The sequence below is a fragment of the Balaenoptera borealis genome, assembly GCF_965194805.1.
Source record: "Balaenoptera borealis genome assembly, chromosome: 1".
Classification (NCBI taxonomy): Eukaryota; Metazoa; Chordata; class Mammalia; order Artiodactyla; family Balaenopteridae; genus Balaenoptera; species Balaenoptera borealis.
The window spans coordinates 44,267,826-44,284,033 of record NC_138860.1 but is presented as its reverse complement, the minus strand read 5'-3'; the positions used below and the strand labels follow the sequence as shown (position 1 = coordinate 44,284,033).

Here is a 16,208-nt window from a genome sequence, read left to right as displayed (position 1 = left end):
TGTCTTTCTGGTAGCAGGACCCCATCCGGTGGTGTGTTATGTGGTGTCTGTGACCTTATTATGATTTTAGCAGCCTCTCTGCTAATGGGTGTGGTTGTGTTCCTGTCTTGCTAGTTGTTTGGCCTAGGGTGTCCAGCACTGTAGCTTGCTGGTCGTTGAGTGGAGCTGTGTCTTAGTGTTGAGATGGAGATCTCTGGGAGAGCTTATGCCATTTGATATTACATGGAGCCGGGTGGTCTCTAGTGGACCAATGTCCTTAACTAAGCTCTCCCACCTCAGAGGCACAGGCCTCACATCCGGCTGGAGGTCCAATACCCTGTCCACCACACGGCTCAGAAGAAAAGGGAGAAAGACAGAAAGAAAGAATAAAATAAAGTTATTAAAATAAAAAAATTATTAAAAAGTAGAATAATTAAAAGGTAATAAATAAGAAAAGAAAAAAAAAAAAAAAACCGGACAGACAGAACCCTAGGACAAATGCTAAAAGCAAAGCCATACAGAGAAAAATCACAGAAAGAAGCATACACATACAAACTCACAAAAAGAGGAAAAGGAAAAAATATCTATATATCTATCTATATCTATCTATCTATCTATCTATCTATCTATCTATCTATCTATCTATATATAAAGGAAGAGAGCAACCAAATCAATAACCAAATCTACCAATGATAATAAACTCTAAATACTCAACTATGATAAACATAAAACCAGGAACAAATTAGATGCAGAAAGCAAACCTCAAGTCTACAGTTGCTCCCAAAGTCCACTGCCTCAAATTTGGGATGATTCATTGTCTATTCAGGTATTCCAGTGATGCAGGTATATCAAGTTGATTGTGAAGATTTAATCCACTGCTCCTGAGGCTCCTGGGAGGAATTTCCCTTTCTCTTCTTTGTTCGCACAGCTCCTTAGGTTCAGCTTTGGATTTGGCCCCGCCTCTGCGTGTAGGTCGCCTGAGGGCATCTGTTTTTCTGCTCAGACAGGATGGGGTTAAAGGAGAAGCTGATTCAGGGGCTCTGGCTCACTCAGGCCAGGGGGAAGGAGTGGTACAGAATGTGGGGCGAGCCTGCGGTGGCGGAGGCCAGCATGACGTTGCAACAGCCTGAGGTGTGCCATGTGTTCTTCTGGGGAAGTGGTCGCTGGATCACAGGACCCTGGCAATGGTGGGCTGCAGAGGCTCCCAGGAGGGGTGGTGTAGATAGTGACCTGTGCTTGTACACAAAATTCTTGGTGGCTGTAGCAGCAGCCTTAGCATTTCATGCCTGTCTCTGGTGTCCACACTGATAGCCGCAGCTCACACCCATCTCTGGAGCTTGTTTAGGCAGTGCTCTGAATTCCTTCTCCTTGCGCACCCCGAAACAATGGTCTCTTGCCTTTTAGGCAGTTCCAGACTTTTTCACGGACTCACTCCCTGCTAGCTGTCACACACTAGCCCCGTTCAGGCTGTGTTCATGCAGCCAACCCCAGTCCTCTCCCTGGGATCTGACCTCCGAAGCCCAAGCCTCAGCTCCCAGCCCCCACCCGCCCTGGCGGGTGAGCAGACAAGCCTCTCGGGCTGGTGAGTGCTGGTCGGCACCGATTCTCTGTGTGGGAATCTCTCCGCTTTGCCCTCTGCACCCCTATTGCTGCGCTGTCCTCCATGGCTCCGAAGCTTCCCCCCCGCCGCCCCCCATCTCCGCTAGTGAAGGGACTTCCTAGTATGTGGAAACTCTTCCTCCTTCACAACTCCCTCCCACTGGTGCAGGTCCCATCCCTATTCTTTTGTCTCTGTTTTTTCTTTTTTCTTTTGCCCTACCCAGGTATGTGGGGAGTTTCTTGCTTTTGGGGAAGTCTGCGGTCTTCTGCTAGTGTTCAGTAGGTGTTCTGTAGGAGTTGTTCCACATGTAGATGTATTTCTGATGTATTTGTGGGGAGGAAGGTGATCTCCACTTCTTACTCTTCCGCCAACTTGAAGGTCTCCTCTAGAGAGACTTTAGATCAACTACAGATATAATGCACTAGATTTTAAATATTTGTACAACTTTAATAAATGGAAATAACCTTTTTTGCTATTAGGTAGTGATGTTGATATTATTATTCTCTATAAGTAAAGGAATATAGAAAGAGTAAAGACATTGGGGACAGGAAGACTGGATTCTAATTCAATTTTAACTTTTACTGTCTGTGAGATACTGGGAAATTACTTAACCTCTCACTTTACTCATCTATAAATACATATAATAACATCTATTTTATAGGGTTGTTGTGAAAATGAGAATTTGCATCTATTAGAATGTGTAACAGATGGTTCATACTCAATGAATCCTTCTAATAAAATTTTCATCTTTCTGTACATGTTATTAATAAACATTTGACATATGAATACATTTGTAACAGTTTCAAAAAATGTTAAATAATAGATGAGCATTGCTAATCATTTTTATCCTATGAGGGAGTTTTTAGGCATTTGAAAACCCATGTGGTATTAAAAGCTCTAGGATATGGAAAAAGAGCATAGATGATTTGGGGAGTATGTACTATTATATATGATAATTATTGAAAAGTTCTCTTTAGTGGAGAAAGCTAATCCCTAAATTGGATTTTCAAGAACATTTTCTTATTCTCTTTCAGGCTCAGATATCATTTGTCTCTCTCTCTCTCTTTTTTTTTTTTTTAAATGTGGCTGTCTAGTTGTTCCAGCACCATTTGATGAAAAGGCTATCTTTTTTCCATTGTATGGCCTTAGCTCCTTTGTAAAAGATCAGTTGACTATATGTGTGTTGGTGTATTTTGGGGCTCTCTATTCTGTTCCATTGATCTATTTGTTTATTCTTTCATTAATGCAATACTGTTTTGATTACTGTAGCATTATAGTAAGTCTGGATGTCGGGTAGCATCAGTCCTACAAGTTTATTCTTCTCCTTCAACATTATGTTGGCTATTCTGGGGTCTTTTGTCTTTCCATATAAACTTTAGAATCAGTTTGTTGATATCTACAAAATAACTTGCTGAGATTTTGATTGGGATGGCCTTGAATCTATAGATCAATTTGGAGAGAACTGTTATCTTGACAATATTCAGTCTTCTATCCATGAACATGGAATATTTCTCTTTTTATTTAGTTCTTGATTGCTTTCATTCATCAGAGTTTTGTAGTTTTCCTTATATAGACCTTGTACATTTTTTTTAGATTTATACGTAAGTTTTTCAATTTTTGTGTGTGTGTGGGGGGGATGCTAATGTAAATGGTATTGTGTTTTAATTTCAAATTCCACCTATTCATTGTTGGTATATAGGAAAGAGATTGAATTTTGCATATTAAACTTATATCCTACAACCTTGCTATAATCACTTCTAATTCCAGGAGTTTTAAAAATCAGTTCACTTGGGTTTTCTACATAGACAATCATGTCATCCGTGAACAGAGACAGTTTTATTTCTTCCTTCACTATCCATACATCTTATATTTCCCTTTCTTGTCTTCTTGCATTAGCTAGGACATCCAGTACAATGTTGAAAGAAGTGGTAAGAGGGGACATCCTTGTCTTGATCTTTTCAGGAAAACTTCTAGTTTCACACCATTAACTATGATATTGTCTGTAGGATTTTTATAGGTGTTCTTTATCCAGTTGAAAAAGTTTCCATCTATTTTTAGGTTGCTGAGAGTTTTCATCATGAATAGGTATTGAATTTTGTCAAATACTTTTTTTGCGTCTATTGATATGATCATGTGATTTTTCTTCTTCAGACTGTTAATATGATGGATTACAATAATTACTTTTCAAATGCTGAACCAGTCTTCCATACCTGGGATAAATCCTATGTGGTTGTGGTTACAATTCCTTTTATACATTGTTGGGTTTTATTTGCTAATAGTTTGTTGAGAATTTTTATATCTTTGTTTATTAGAGATATTGGTCTGCAGTTTTCTTTTCTTGCAGTGCCTCTGTATGGTTTTGTTATCAGGATAAAGCTGGCTTCATAGCATGAGTTAGGAACTATTCTCTCTACTATCTTCTGGAAGAGATTGGAGAACATTGGTGTAATTTCTTCCTTAAGTGTTTGGTAGAATTTACCAGTGAATCCATCTGGGCCTGGTGTTTTCTGTTTTGAAAGGTTAAATTTTGACTCAATTTCTTTATAGACATAGGCCTATTAAGATTGTCTATTTCTACTTGTGTGAATTTGGGCAGATTTTGTCTTTCAAGGAATTGGTCCATTTCATCTAGGTTTTGAAATTGTGGGCTTAGAATTGTTCATAGTGTTCCTTTATTATTCTTTTAATGTCCATATGATCTGTAATGAACTTCCTTTATTCAATTATGATATTTATAATTTGTGTTCTCTCTGGTTTTTTCTTATTTAGCCTTGCTAAAGGCTTATCGATTTTATTGATCTTTTCAAATTTTGGTTTCATTGATTTTCTCTATTGATTTTCCATTTTTAATTTTATTCACTCCTCCAGTTCTTACAATTTTTCTTCTGCTTACTGGAGATTTAATTTGCCCTTCTTTTTCTAGTTCCCTAAAGTAGACACTTAGATGATTGATTTTAGGTCTTTCATATATATGTATGTGTGTGTGTGTATATATATATATATATATATATATATATATATATATACACACACACACACACACATATGTTTCAGTGCTGTAAATTTCCCTCTAAGCACTACTTTCACTGCATCCCGCTAAACTTTGATAAGTTGTAGTTGCATTTTCATTTAGTTCCAAATATTTAAAAATTTCTCTTGAGACTTCTTGTTTGACACTTATGTTATTTAGAAGTTGTTTAATCTCCAAGTACTTTGTGATTTTTTTAGCTATTATTCTGTTACTGATTTCTAGTTTAATTCCATTGTGAGAGTAGACATTGCAGTTTTGTTCCATGTTAGCTTAAGAATAATATGTATTCTGCTGCTGTTGGATGAAGTAGTCTATAAGTGTTAATTATATCTAGTTGACTGATGGTGCTGTTGAGTTCAACTCTGTCCTTAATGATTTTTTGCCTACTGCATCTGTTCATTTCTGATAGAGGGGTGTTGAAGTTTCTAATTATGATAGTGGATTCTCTCTCTCTTTTTTTTTTTTTTTTGCCACAGCGTGGCATGCGGAATCTTAGTTCCCCAGCCAGGAATGAACCTGTACCCCCTGCAGTGGAAGCATGGAGTTCTAATCACTGGACCGCCAGGGAATTCTCTGGATTCTCTCTCTCTTTCTCTTTTTTTTTTTTTTTTTTTGGTGGGAGGAGTGCATGTGATTTTTGGTTGTAGTATAAGGCAATATGCCATTTTTTAAGCATTCATTTTTTTTATGATTGATAATTTCATGTATGTAGAATAAAACTTTGGCTATTCAGAGCCCTTCTGAATACAGAAGGCGTTTCTCTTTGACAATAAACTTGAATAAAAATTATCTTGAAAGATTTTATATGCTTCTCTGCCTTTTTAAACAAGGTATGCTCAGTATTCATGACTTCACCTCTTCTTAATGCTGTGTTATAAATCTGGACATAAATTACTCTGTTCATAGAGTGATATCTTCAGAAACTGTTGAATGCTGTATAACTTTTGCTCCTATATCCCACTACTGCTGGTCCTTATGAGTCCATTTTTATAATTTTTTTCTGCTTCCTTACTTTTAGACTCACTTCTCAGTATTGTCAGTATCTTAGCTTCTTTTTACTTAGTTATGGACTTTTTAACCAGTTAAGCAAGTTTATTAAAATTATGAAAGGTAGGAGTAACTTATAAATGTGGGCCTCTCCTAAGATTAAACAAGAATGCTTGAGCTTTAGATAAAGAGTTTGTAATCTTTTCAGTTGCTCAGAGAACTTTGTGAGTTTCTGCTTTCCCATTCTGTTTTGGTGAGTAGAATCATTTGAGAACTAATATCCAGTTACGTGAAGTGTTTAATAAAGTCTTCTACCTGTTAATACTTCTTATGTGCATGCAAGCTATTAGGCTAATAGAAACTTTTAACATTGTCACATATGGTTTTAACAAATAAATTAAAATTAATATAAGTAGCTTGCTGGTTATTGCTTTGGATCCAAAGGATTTTGAAAACTGCTCTGGAAATGTTATACCAAAAAAAGACTTTCATTGAACAGTAACAATAAAAACAAACACATTTAGATAATGCAAACATCTTGCTCTGACGTCACCTTTCTAAGGCAGGTCTTGCTTCTCACCTAGTACAAAGCCTGATTGTGCGCCTAGAAAGCCTGCAGTCCTGATTTACATTTTTCTCAAGGGCTTGGTAAATCCTGTAAAGCAGGGACTGCAAAGAAGTCCTAACAGTCAAGCTGCAGTGACATTTTAAAGCATGATATAAACTTCTCAATCATTCTGTGCCGGAGAGAGGAAAGGATCAAAAAAGGAAAAGCCTCATGATCAAAGAATGTTTCTGGTATGCATGTTACTTCCTTTCAACTGGAATGTTTTCAATTAGTCTCAAGGAAACAATGAAAACAATTTACCTGGATCCTATATTACAGGCTTATTTTAAATTCATTATGTTTTTTTTTTTCCAGGTGGAGCACCAGTATTCCCACAAGTTCACAGTAGTGGTGTTAGGTGCCACGAAAGTGACAAAGGGGGCCTTTGGTGACATGCGTAAGTGCCCTTATTTGCTTTTCTGTTGAAAATATGTCATTATGATTCACTCTTTAGTTGCCTGTGTTCCTTGACAAACCCAGGGGCTGTCCCTTTTTCAGATGTGATAATCTTTGTCTACATCTTTGAATGATAACATTTTGAATGGTTCTCTGATGCTCTTTTATCTGTCAGAATAGTGTTTTACCTTGACTTTACATTAATTGGGAGTACTTGGGATCAGATAAAATGACTGTCCTAGGATAGAGTTTTGGATTTCAAAGACATTTCCATTTTATTTTGGAAAGACGGCTGAGTCAAGACTTTAAACTAGCTGCCTCTGTGAGGTATTGTGCCTTTGGATTTTTTAAAAATGCAGTTTAATTCTTATGGCTTTAAATGTGTTTATTATGTGTGCAAATAGCTATAGAAACTGGTGTGGGACAGCTTCAAATGATATGAACCAAAGCCTGAGGATAATGTTGAATTAATTTGGTGGCAGTATCCTTCTACGTTTTAAAATGCAGTTTTCCTGGTTAATCTTACCATGCAGATGACTAAAGGTAATGGAGGTGGGAATACAAAGAAGGATGGATAAGTATTGTGACAACGAATTGGGTAAAGTTGTAGATTATTGCTAAAATATGGGAATGGCAATTTACCCCTCATAACGGGTTTGGGGGAAAGAACGGAGATTGCAATTTACCATTCTGGGCAACAGGGAAGTCTTTCTGGCTGAAATGGCATTTACACTGGTTCTTGAAGGAAGAAAATCTTAGTGCTGAGAGCGGGGAGAATCCCAGGCAGAGAAAACAGCATGTTCAAAGGCGAGCGAAGGGCAGATTGCTTGTGAGGTCCCAAACTGTTAGAGACACACAGCAAAGGTGAAGGAGGACAAGCACTCATACAACGAGACTGAGATTTTATGAGAAATGCAGTGGGAAGAATTTGATGGCGTTTGAGTCACAAGTCACAGGATTGGCTCTTTATTTTAAAAAATATTTGTTCTGGCCATAGTATGTTAAATATATTGGAGGTGACTATAGAATATGCTTTTTATATTTAAGAATAAGAGGGGGGGCTTCCCTGGTGGCGCAGTGGTTGAGAATCTGCCTGCGAATGCAGGGGACACGGGTTCGAGCCCTGGTCTGGGGAAGATCCCACATGCCGCGGAGCAACTGAGCCCGTGAGCCACAACTACTGAGCCTGCGCGTCTGGAGCCTGTGCTCCGCAACGGGAGGGGCCGCGATAGTGAGAGGCCCGCGCACCGCGATGAAGAGTGGCCCCCGCTTGCCGCAACTAGAGGAAACCCTTGCACAGAAACGAAGACCCAACACAGCCAAAAATAAATAAATAAAAATAAAAAGGAATTCCTTTAAAAACAAAAATAAGAATAAGAGGGACTTGAGCTTGTTGAAATCACAATGAAAATGGACCAATAGAGAGAGGTTAAATATTAAGGAATGAAGAATTTGGGCTCTGGGCTCAAGCCTTCAGTGAATGAAGGGTGTCCAGGAAATTGGTAAAAGTCAGAAGGAGGGGGCCAGGAGGTGGAATCTAATGGCAAGAGTTTTTGATGAACAGTGCTTCTCAGGAGAGGTGACGGGAACAAGGACAATTTCTTCACATCTAGTCTGGACCAGGGGTTTATTTTCTAAATTTTATCTCATACATCAATCTACCCCATTTAATCACTCCTTTGCCAAAGCTTTTCTTAAGTTATCCTTTTGCTTTTTATAATTCTTTGCATTTTCATCAATTAAACGAGAGTTCACTGGAAGAAAGGCTCCTGTGAAAGAGAAGCCAGGGACTTCCCTGGTGGCACAGTGGTTAAGAATCCGCCTGCCAATTCAGGGGACACGGGTTCGAGCCCTGGTCTGGGAAGATCCCATATGCCGCAGAGCAACTAAGCCCGTGCACCCCAAGTACTGAGCCTGCGCTCTAGAGCTTGTGAGCCACAACTACTGAGCCCATGTGCCACAATTACTGAAACCCATGCACCTAGAGCCTATGCTACACAACAAGAGAAGCCACCGCAATGAGAAGCCTGCACACCGCAATGAAGAGTAGCCCCCGCTCGCCGCAACTAGAGAAGGCCTGCGCACAGCAACGAAGACCCAACGCAGCCAAAAATAAATAAATAAAATAAATAAATTTATTTTAAAAAAAAAGAAGAAAGAGAATCCAAATCGGAAGCCATACACTACCATATGTAAAATAGCTAGCTAGCTAGTGGGAAGCAGCCACATAGCACAGGGAGATAAGCTCTGTGCTTTGTGACCACCTAGAGGGGTGGGGTGGGGTGGGGTGGGGTGGGGTGGGAGGGAGATGCAAGAGGGAGGGGATAAGGGGATATATGTATATGTATAGCTGATTCACTTTGTAATAAAGCAGAAACTAACACAATATTGTAAAGCAATTATACTCCAATAAAGATGTTAAAAAAAAGATTTAAAAAAAGTGGTACCCCCGTGACCTTGAGAAAAGGACATGCCTTACAACTCTAGAGGTTGTACTGTTAGTTAGAAAAGCCATTCATAATTCAGCTAAAGGCTATGTCAGTGAATCGCCAGCCATGCAAGTTACTGACCTAATTTGACTTTAATTTGACTATCAGTGCAGAGCTCTGGCTCAGAGAGAGAATGGTTTTTACCATACTTGAGATGAGTCCTACAGCAGGTCAAATTCTATGCTGAGTCACCTTCAACTGGTATGGATCTCATTTCTTAGCTACTTTCCCCATAGGCCCCAGGCACTTTGCCCGTGCTTATTTACTGTAATTAGGACAGGGAAGAGAAAGAGTAATGCTGCAAGTGTCATTTTAAATCTATTTGAGTTGATATTGATAATATTACTTAAAAATGAACATGAGATATTAATTCATCTAATGAAATAGGGAACAGTTTGGATCCCCACAGTGTACACAACACAGGTTGGACCCTTGATTTCCAAAAAGCTTCCTTTATATTTTTTTAATTTTTATTCTTTTGGCCACACCTCACAGCTTGCGGGATCTTAATTCCCGGACCAGGGATTGAACCCCAGCCCCGGCAGTGAGAGCACAGGGTCCTAACCACTGGACTGCCAGGGAATTCCCGAAAGCTTCCTTTTTAAAGTGAAGGACGCTTGGAAGGAATAGCCACTGGAGGTTAATCACTGTTGGAGAAAGGATAGTGTTGTGACATTCTGTTAACATTTCTATTCAGCATTTGTAATTTGATTTTATTTTTCTTGAATTAAATTTTTTGGGGGGAGGAGGAGATCATTGCCAGCCCTTGATATCATCTTGTTGAGTTTACAGGAAATCAGGAGGAGATAAAAAGAACAAAAGAGAGTCTTAGAGAAATAAATTCAATGATAAGGTTGGTAAGAAAAAGTAGAGGGACAATATACAGTGCCAAACAATTTATTTTTGAGAAGTTGTAGGCGATTATAGTGAGAAAAGGCATGGGTGTTAGCTGTCACTTTTCTAAGAGGAGTTTTGATGATATTACTTGGTGAGCTTGATCTATACAGATTACCAAGTAAGCAGAATTTGGGATGTTTGTATACAGAAGTTCTCTAAAGATAGACAAGGATAGAACGATAAACAATGTCCTAAGATCTGAAAAGGATGACAGAAAACTACACTCTCTTCTGTTGTTGATAGTGTCTACATTTATTTAAAAAGGCAAATTTCCATAAAGTTTTGCATGTTGGTAAAGAATGACAGATTACTATTTGGTTTTTCAGCTTTACCTGTGTATGTAGGGGCTTTCTCAAGGGTGCCACATGAATCAAAGTGTTGACACCTATATCTGCTTTACTTTTGAAAAATTTTTTTTGGCCGCACTGCGCAGCTTGTGGGATCTTAGTTCCCCGACCAGGAATCGAACTCGCACCCCTGGCAGTGGAAGCGTGGCGTCTCAACCACTGGACCACCAGGGAAGTCCTATATCTGCTTTTTTAAAAAATATAATACCAAGATTATTTTATTTTTATTATTCATCCTCTTTTAACTAGCTTCTTTTAGAAATACCATACTGCATTGCTAGAACATCATAATACCGTCAGCAGCACCCCATAAACTATCTTTAGAGGAGTCAGAGCTGACATTTGAATCATAACATCTCACTCACTTCCTTGTTTTCACTTCAGAGCACTGGGCAAGCCAAGAACAAGACAGCCCCTTCCGAGACATCCTTGCTAATCTCAGTTTGTTCAAATATATCATGTACATTTTTTCCCAGTGCCCCGTGCCAGCCCTTCCCTGTATTCTTATGTTCACGTCATATGAAGAGGTAGTTTGAAGTTCAAATTTGCATCTGACTCACCATAGTCTTATTTTAAAAAGAAGTAGTTTGCATATACCCATATGAATATAGTGTACTCTTTCCCTCATGTACATAAATATACTCTTCCTCTCATATACATAGATATATCCTCCATAAATATTTTAATATGGTTTAATGCTCCCTCAACTTACTAATCTGTGATTTTATTTAGGACATTTCTAAGAACCCAGGCAGGGTAACTCTACGTACCCTGCTTTTCATTACTCTATTGTGAAATACTATCTCCCTCTCCCCTGCAAAGAGCTTTGGTTGAGTTGTGTACTATAAGTGTGTTGACTGCAAGAAGTTTGGATAAATGCTTATTGTTACTGGCTGTTCTTCACAAAGGAAGTTTAAGTTGTCATCTTTCACATATTGTCAAAGAATGTAAGTACAAAAACAGGGTGATTCAAACAGAATGGAAGACTTTTAAAATATTCTAGACCACCTGACTTCTGGTGGGGATTCAGGAAGAACCTTGGGTTTGTACCCCCTCGTGGTCTTGAGGAAAGAAGAAACACACTGTGGCTTCACTCCTACCTTCAGGGGTGATGTGGGGTTGAGGATGAATCAGCATCAGTACTGATGGGGGACTTGTGATCTGGGGGATGCATGTGGACCATCTTACCAATCTCTAAGACTGTTCAAACTAAACATGAAAGTTCGTTTACAAATTTTTTTTTGACTACCTATTTTTACTACCTATTCATATATAAACCAGGCATCAGATACTAATTATTTGCAAGTGTCTGATTCTTTTTGAATCATTCTGTGTTGTTTTTTATGTCTTTCAGTCCTATGGAGTAATTACTGCAAGAGTTCACACATCACTGTGTAGTGAAATGAATATTCTCCACATTACTCAGGTCCATGAAATCTCACCTATATGATTTTTCTAAATCGCATTAATTTTGATTCTGAGCCCCCATTCACTAGAATAGGTGGGGGAGTGTGGGTGATCTCCCCCTCCCCAGGGTCCTACAGGTATTCTAGGCACTTAGAGTTGCCTGTAAATTAGGAGTGGGTCCTGCCATAAGCCTTGGTGGATGCAATCATTGGCATCCAACCTTCGGCTAAATGTTGTTTACATGGATCCTGGCTTTCCACTTTTGGCAAGCACTGGGACACCTCTCAGAGTAGTCTTCCCAGAGATCACATGCCACGCCAGAGAGACTCTAGCCCTGAGCTCAAGGCTACGGTGCTTAGAGTCCAGACTCCATGACCATCCTGTAGACATCACGCCACCCACAGTGCACCAGAAGTGTGACTTTCCAACACTTGTAGAAACTTAAGAAAACCCAAACACATTTGAGTTTTAAGAAAGGTAGCCCTGTTTCCTCCAGTCTTGTCTCTCCAAAGCAGCAGTCTCAAATCCCCTCACCTCGAGACCATCCAGAGGATTAAGCCTCTTCAAAGGACATGACTCTCAACACAAAGTGTTAATAATTCCCTGGGAAAGGAAGTTAGAATTCATCCTTCCTTTTTGCACATGTTGGGGCAAGAGACATAGTGTTGAGTCTGTATGTAGAGAAACATCATCTATGTAATCTTCTGAGAATCTGTGTTAGCAGCAAGGGCAATGTAGAAATTACTATGAAAATACATTATCCTCTCCTGTAGCCATTCCTGAATTCCACAGTCATCAGAATCTCCAGGGAGGAGGCAGAATATATTTATGAAAGAACATGGTCTTCAGAGGCAAAGCACTACTCACTGGTCTTGTGTCTTCAGGCAAGTTTCCTCTCTCCGTCTTCTTTTTTCTCATCTTAGAGACATTGAGAGAATTCAATGAGTTGACATATGTGAAGCATTACATTCCTCATGCATAGTAATTGCTCAATGAATATTATCTATTATTGTTAACATGATTTCAGATATCAACATAAGAAGACATTTATTTTTTAAATATAATCTTTATATGAGCCAAAGTATTTTCTATTTGGGTAGTTTGTGCACTTGAGATTATTTTCAGTTTTTCACCTTGGAAACAAGAAATTTCCATTCTGAATTTCTGTGTTGAGCAGATTATTGGATCCTTCATTTTTTCAGCTCAAGAGAAACAGTAGAATGGTACTTCCACTGTCTTTTTGATACTCTTGGGCACAGTTCACTCCTTTGCTCCCCTGACAGCTCTCCAGACCTCTGCTTAACACCTGTCTCATGTGGGACTTCCCTGGTGGTCCAGTAGTTAGGGATCGTGCTTCCACTGAGGGGTGGTGGGGGCCCAGGTTCCATCCCTGGTCTGGGAACTAAGATTCCTCAAGCCATACGGTGCAGCCAAAAAAACAACCAAACAAACAAAAAAAGCAAAACAAAAAATGCCCCATGAAACACTTGTCACATGTACTTTGGAGCCTATTTCTTCTTCACTTTTTAGAAAATAAGTGCTTAGTCTTGAGCCTGGTATAGTAGGAAAATCTCAGAGAATTTTGGATGAATGAATAAAATACATAAATATGTGTAACTGTACCTTTCTTCTAGGATATTGCTTCCTTTTTTGCCTCAATGGAGAGAGAATTAAAAAAATAATTTTATACTCCATTTTTGTAGATTATAAATACCTCTGTGATTTCTATCCATAAGCTATCTAGAATTATCATGGGTTTCAAATTTTATAAGATCTTGGATTAATTTATAACATAATTAATCTTTTCTTGGATTAATTATGGAGTTGCAGATATTCTTTTTTATAAATGGCGCTGCTGCTGTCATCTTTTCTGAATCAAACATTTCCCTGAGGTCAGTTGTGACTGAACATGAATTTTGGTTTACTAAATATTTTTGTAATGTTTTTGAGTATCCACCCACGATTCTAAAAAATCTGAAATAACTTCCCAGGGGGCTTTTATGGAAAATAATTTCAAGATGAGTAAAGTATTCCAGAATGCATGTCTGTCTCTTATATCTTGTCTTGTATTTTCTATGTGGTAGGGAAATAGAATGTGTTAGGAAGGCACTCCTGTTCCTCACTCATTTAGAATGTCATGCAGTTTATTAAGCTGTCAAATGGTTTTGTGAGTACAGTTAGTCTTTTTCCTTTCTATTTAAATTTCAGTAGTTTTTTTGTTTGTTTACATGTATGTATTTGTGTGTTTTAGGTCTGATAAATGTAGTGAATGATACTATTTTATGATATTTTGTTAACATCAATTGATCCTTGTGTGGATTTTCACCACATTTATTCAATAAGATAAATGGAGCTATATTCCAGTGGTATATTTGGCAGTAATGCAGGTTCCTGTCAAAGTGAAGAGTACATTACCAGTACTAACAGGGACAAAATCCACATATTCTCTTTTTATTCTTTTTATTTTTATTTTTTAAAAATTTATTATTATTATTATTTTAAATTAATTTATTTAATTATTTTTGGCTGTGTTGGATCTTCGTTTCTGTGGGAGGGCTTTCTCCAGTTGTGGCAAGCGGGGGCCACTCTTCATCGCGGTGCGTGGGCCTCTCACTATTGCGGCCTCTCTTGTTGCAGAGCACAGGCTCCAGATGCGCAGGCTCAGTAGTTGTGGCTCACGGGCCTAGTTGCTCCGTGGCATGTGTGATCTTCCCAGACCAGGGCTCGAACCCGTGTCCCCTGCATTGGCAGGCAGATTCTCAACCACTGCACCGCCAGGGAAGCCCCCTCTCTTTTTATTTTTTCAAGACCTATTAGTGATGGATCCTACTCATTTAGTCTGCCAGGGAATTCCCTCATTTAATTCTTTATCGCATATATCTTACACTTGAGCTTCTTCATCTTAAAATAGTTTTTATATTTTTCATATATATACTTTAACATGTTAGTGTTCTATAGTTTCTTTAGTTTTCTAAAATTAAAGAAAACAAACTTAATTTAAAAAACTTTTTTAAAGCTGAGTGATATGCCACCTTCTCATCATGTGTTAAGTAAACACTCTTTGCCAGAAATCATGTACCACTTCTATATTGAACAGGTGCAATTAATACCTAATGGAATTAAATTTAAAAAACAGGTTAAATGTTTCTTAAATTTCCAAAGAAAAGTATGCTATTAAAGTTTTTATTTCAAAGAGAAAAACTCTGCTGGTCTAAAATTTATGGGAAAACTCTTATCATGTATGTTATTTTAGTATATTTTAATATTTTAACCGTTTTCTTAAAAATAAAATTATATGACATAGAGATTGAAATGACTAGTTAAACTTAGCTGAGGTATGGCCTGAGGGGTTCTGTAAATTTTACTGATTCTTTGGAAGCACTTTTCCATTCTTACTCCTCATTTGATGTATCAGTAAGTTTTTTATAAAATATTTTAGATAAAATCCTAGACAAAATTATTTTAACTTGATGTACAAGGGTAATCTAAGCCTCCAGATGCAAAATGAAATAACAGTTTTGAAATTTTAACTTTGGAAAAGAAATGTTAAAGAAATAAAACCCAGTGCTTATCCCAGCAAGGCTCATTATGGAGTTGCAAATATTCTCATTTACTTAGTACTCATTCAGTGCCTTGAAGAAGTACAAAAAAAAAAAAAAAATGAATGCAATACTTATGGTAGATAACTTTAGTGAGTGCCTGTTTCATACCCGCAAGGAAGCATGGCTTAATGGTTAGGACAAGGACTCTGGAACTCGCTTACTTGGATTCACATCTCCCTTCTCCTTTATTAACCATGTGAATTTGGGCAAGTTATTTAGCTTTCCTAGGTCTCAATTTCCTCAACATTAAATGTAGGGTAATAATTATACCTTCCTCCTAGATTTTTTTTAATTGAAGTATAGTTGATTTACAATATTGTGTCAGTTTCAGATGTACAGCAAAGTGATTCAGTTATACATACATATATATGTTTTTTTTTCAGATTCTTTTCCCTTATAGGTTATTATAAAATACTGAGTATAGTTCCCTGTGCTATACAGTAGGACCTTGTTGGTTATCTATTTTGTATACTGTAGCATGTATATGTTAATCCCAAACTCCTAATTTATCCCTCCTACCTCCTAGATTTTTTAATGAGGACTAAATTAGATTATGAAGTGCTTAGAAAAGTGCTTGATACATAATGTACACAGTGTGTTTGTTAAATGAATAAACAAAAATGCTAAGCAGAGGTCTTAGGACCTTATATTTCATTTACTCATTTCGGTAACACTATGAGATATGTGATCTTTTTATTTTAATTTTACCAATATAGGGATTTGTTTAAAGACATTAAATAAATAGTCCAAAATCACACAGTTCTTCTGTTTTGGGGCTAGAACTCAAGCCTGTCTCACTCCGGTGTCTACTCGTGCAGCACCTTTGCCTTTGAGCTACTTATGGTCTAGCTGGGAAGATGAAATGG

The 16,208-nt window shown here is 37.9% G+C and overlaps 1 protein-coding gene across 4 annotated transcripts in view; it reads left to right on the top strand.

The window, feature by feature from the left end:
* The window catches only part of PLA2G4A (phospholipase A2 group IVA), a 158,343-nt gene that overhangs the window by 40,602 nt on the left and 101,533 nt on the right, over positions 1-16,208 (top strand). For 3 of the 4 annotated variants that reach the window (XM_082401670.1, XM_082401668.1, XM_082401667.1), the window contains one exon: positions 6,520-6,601. In XM_082401670.1, coding sequence (XP_082257796.1) covers positions 6,520-6,601 — 82 coding nt within the window. Of the gene's footprint in view, positions 1-6,519; positions 6,602-8,930; positions 12,625-16,208 lie in introns of those variants that run through there. The other variant, XM_082401669.1, reaches the window with a different exon arrangement.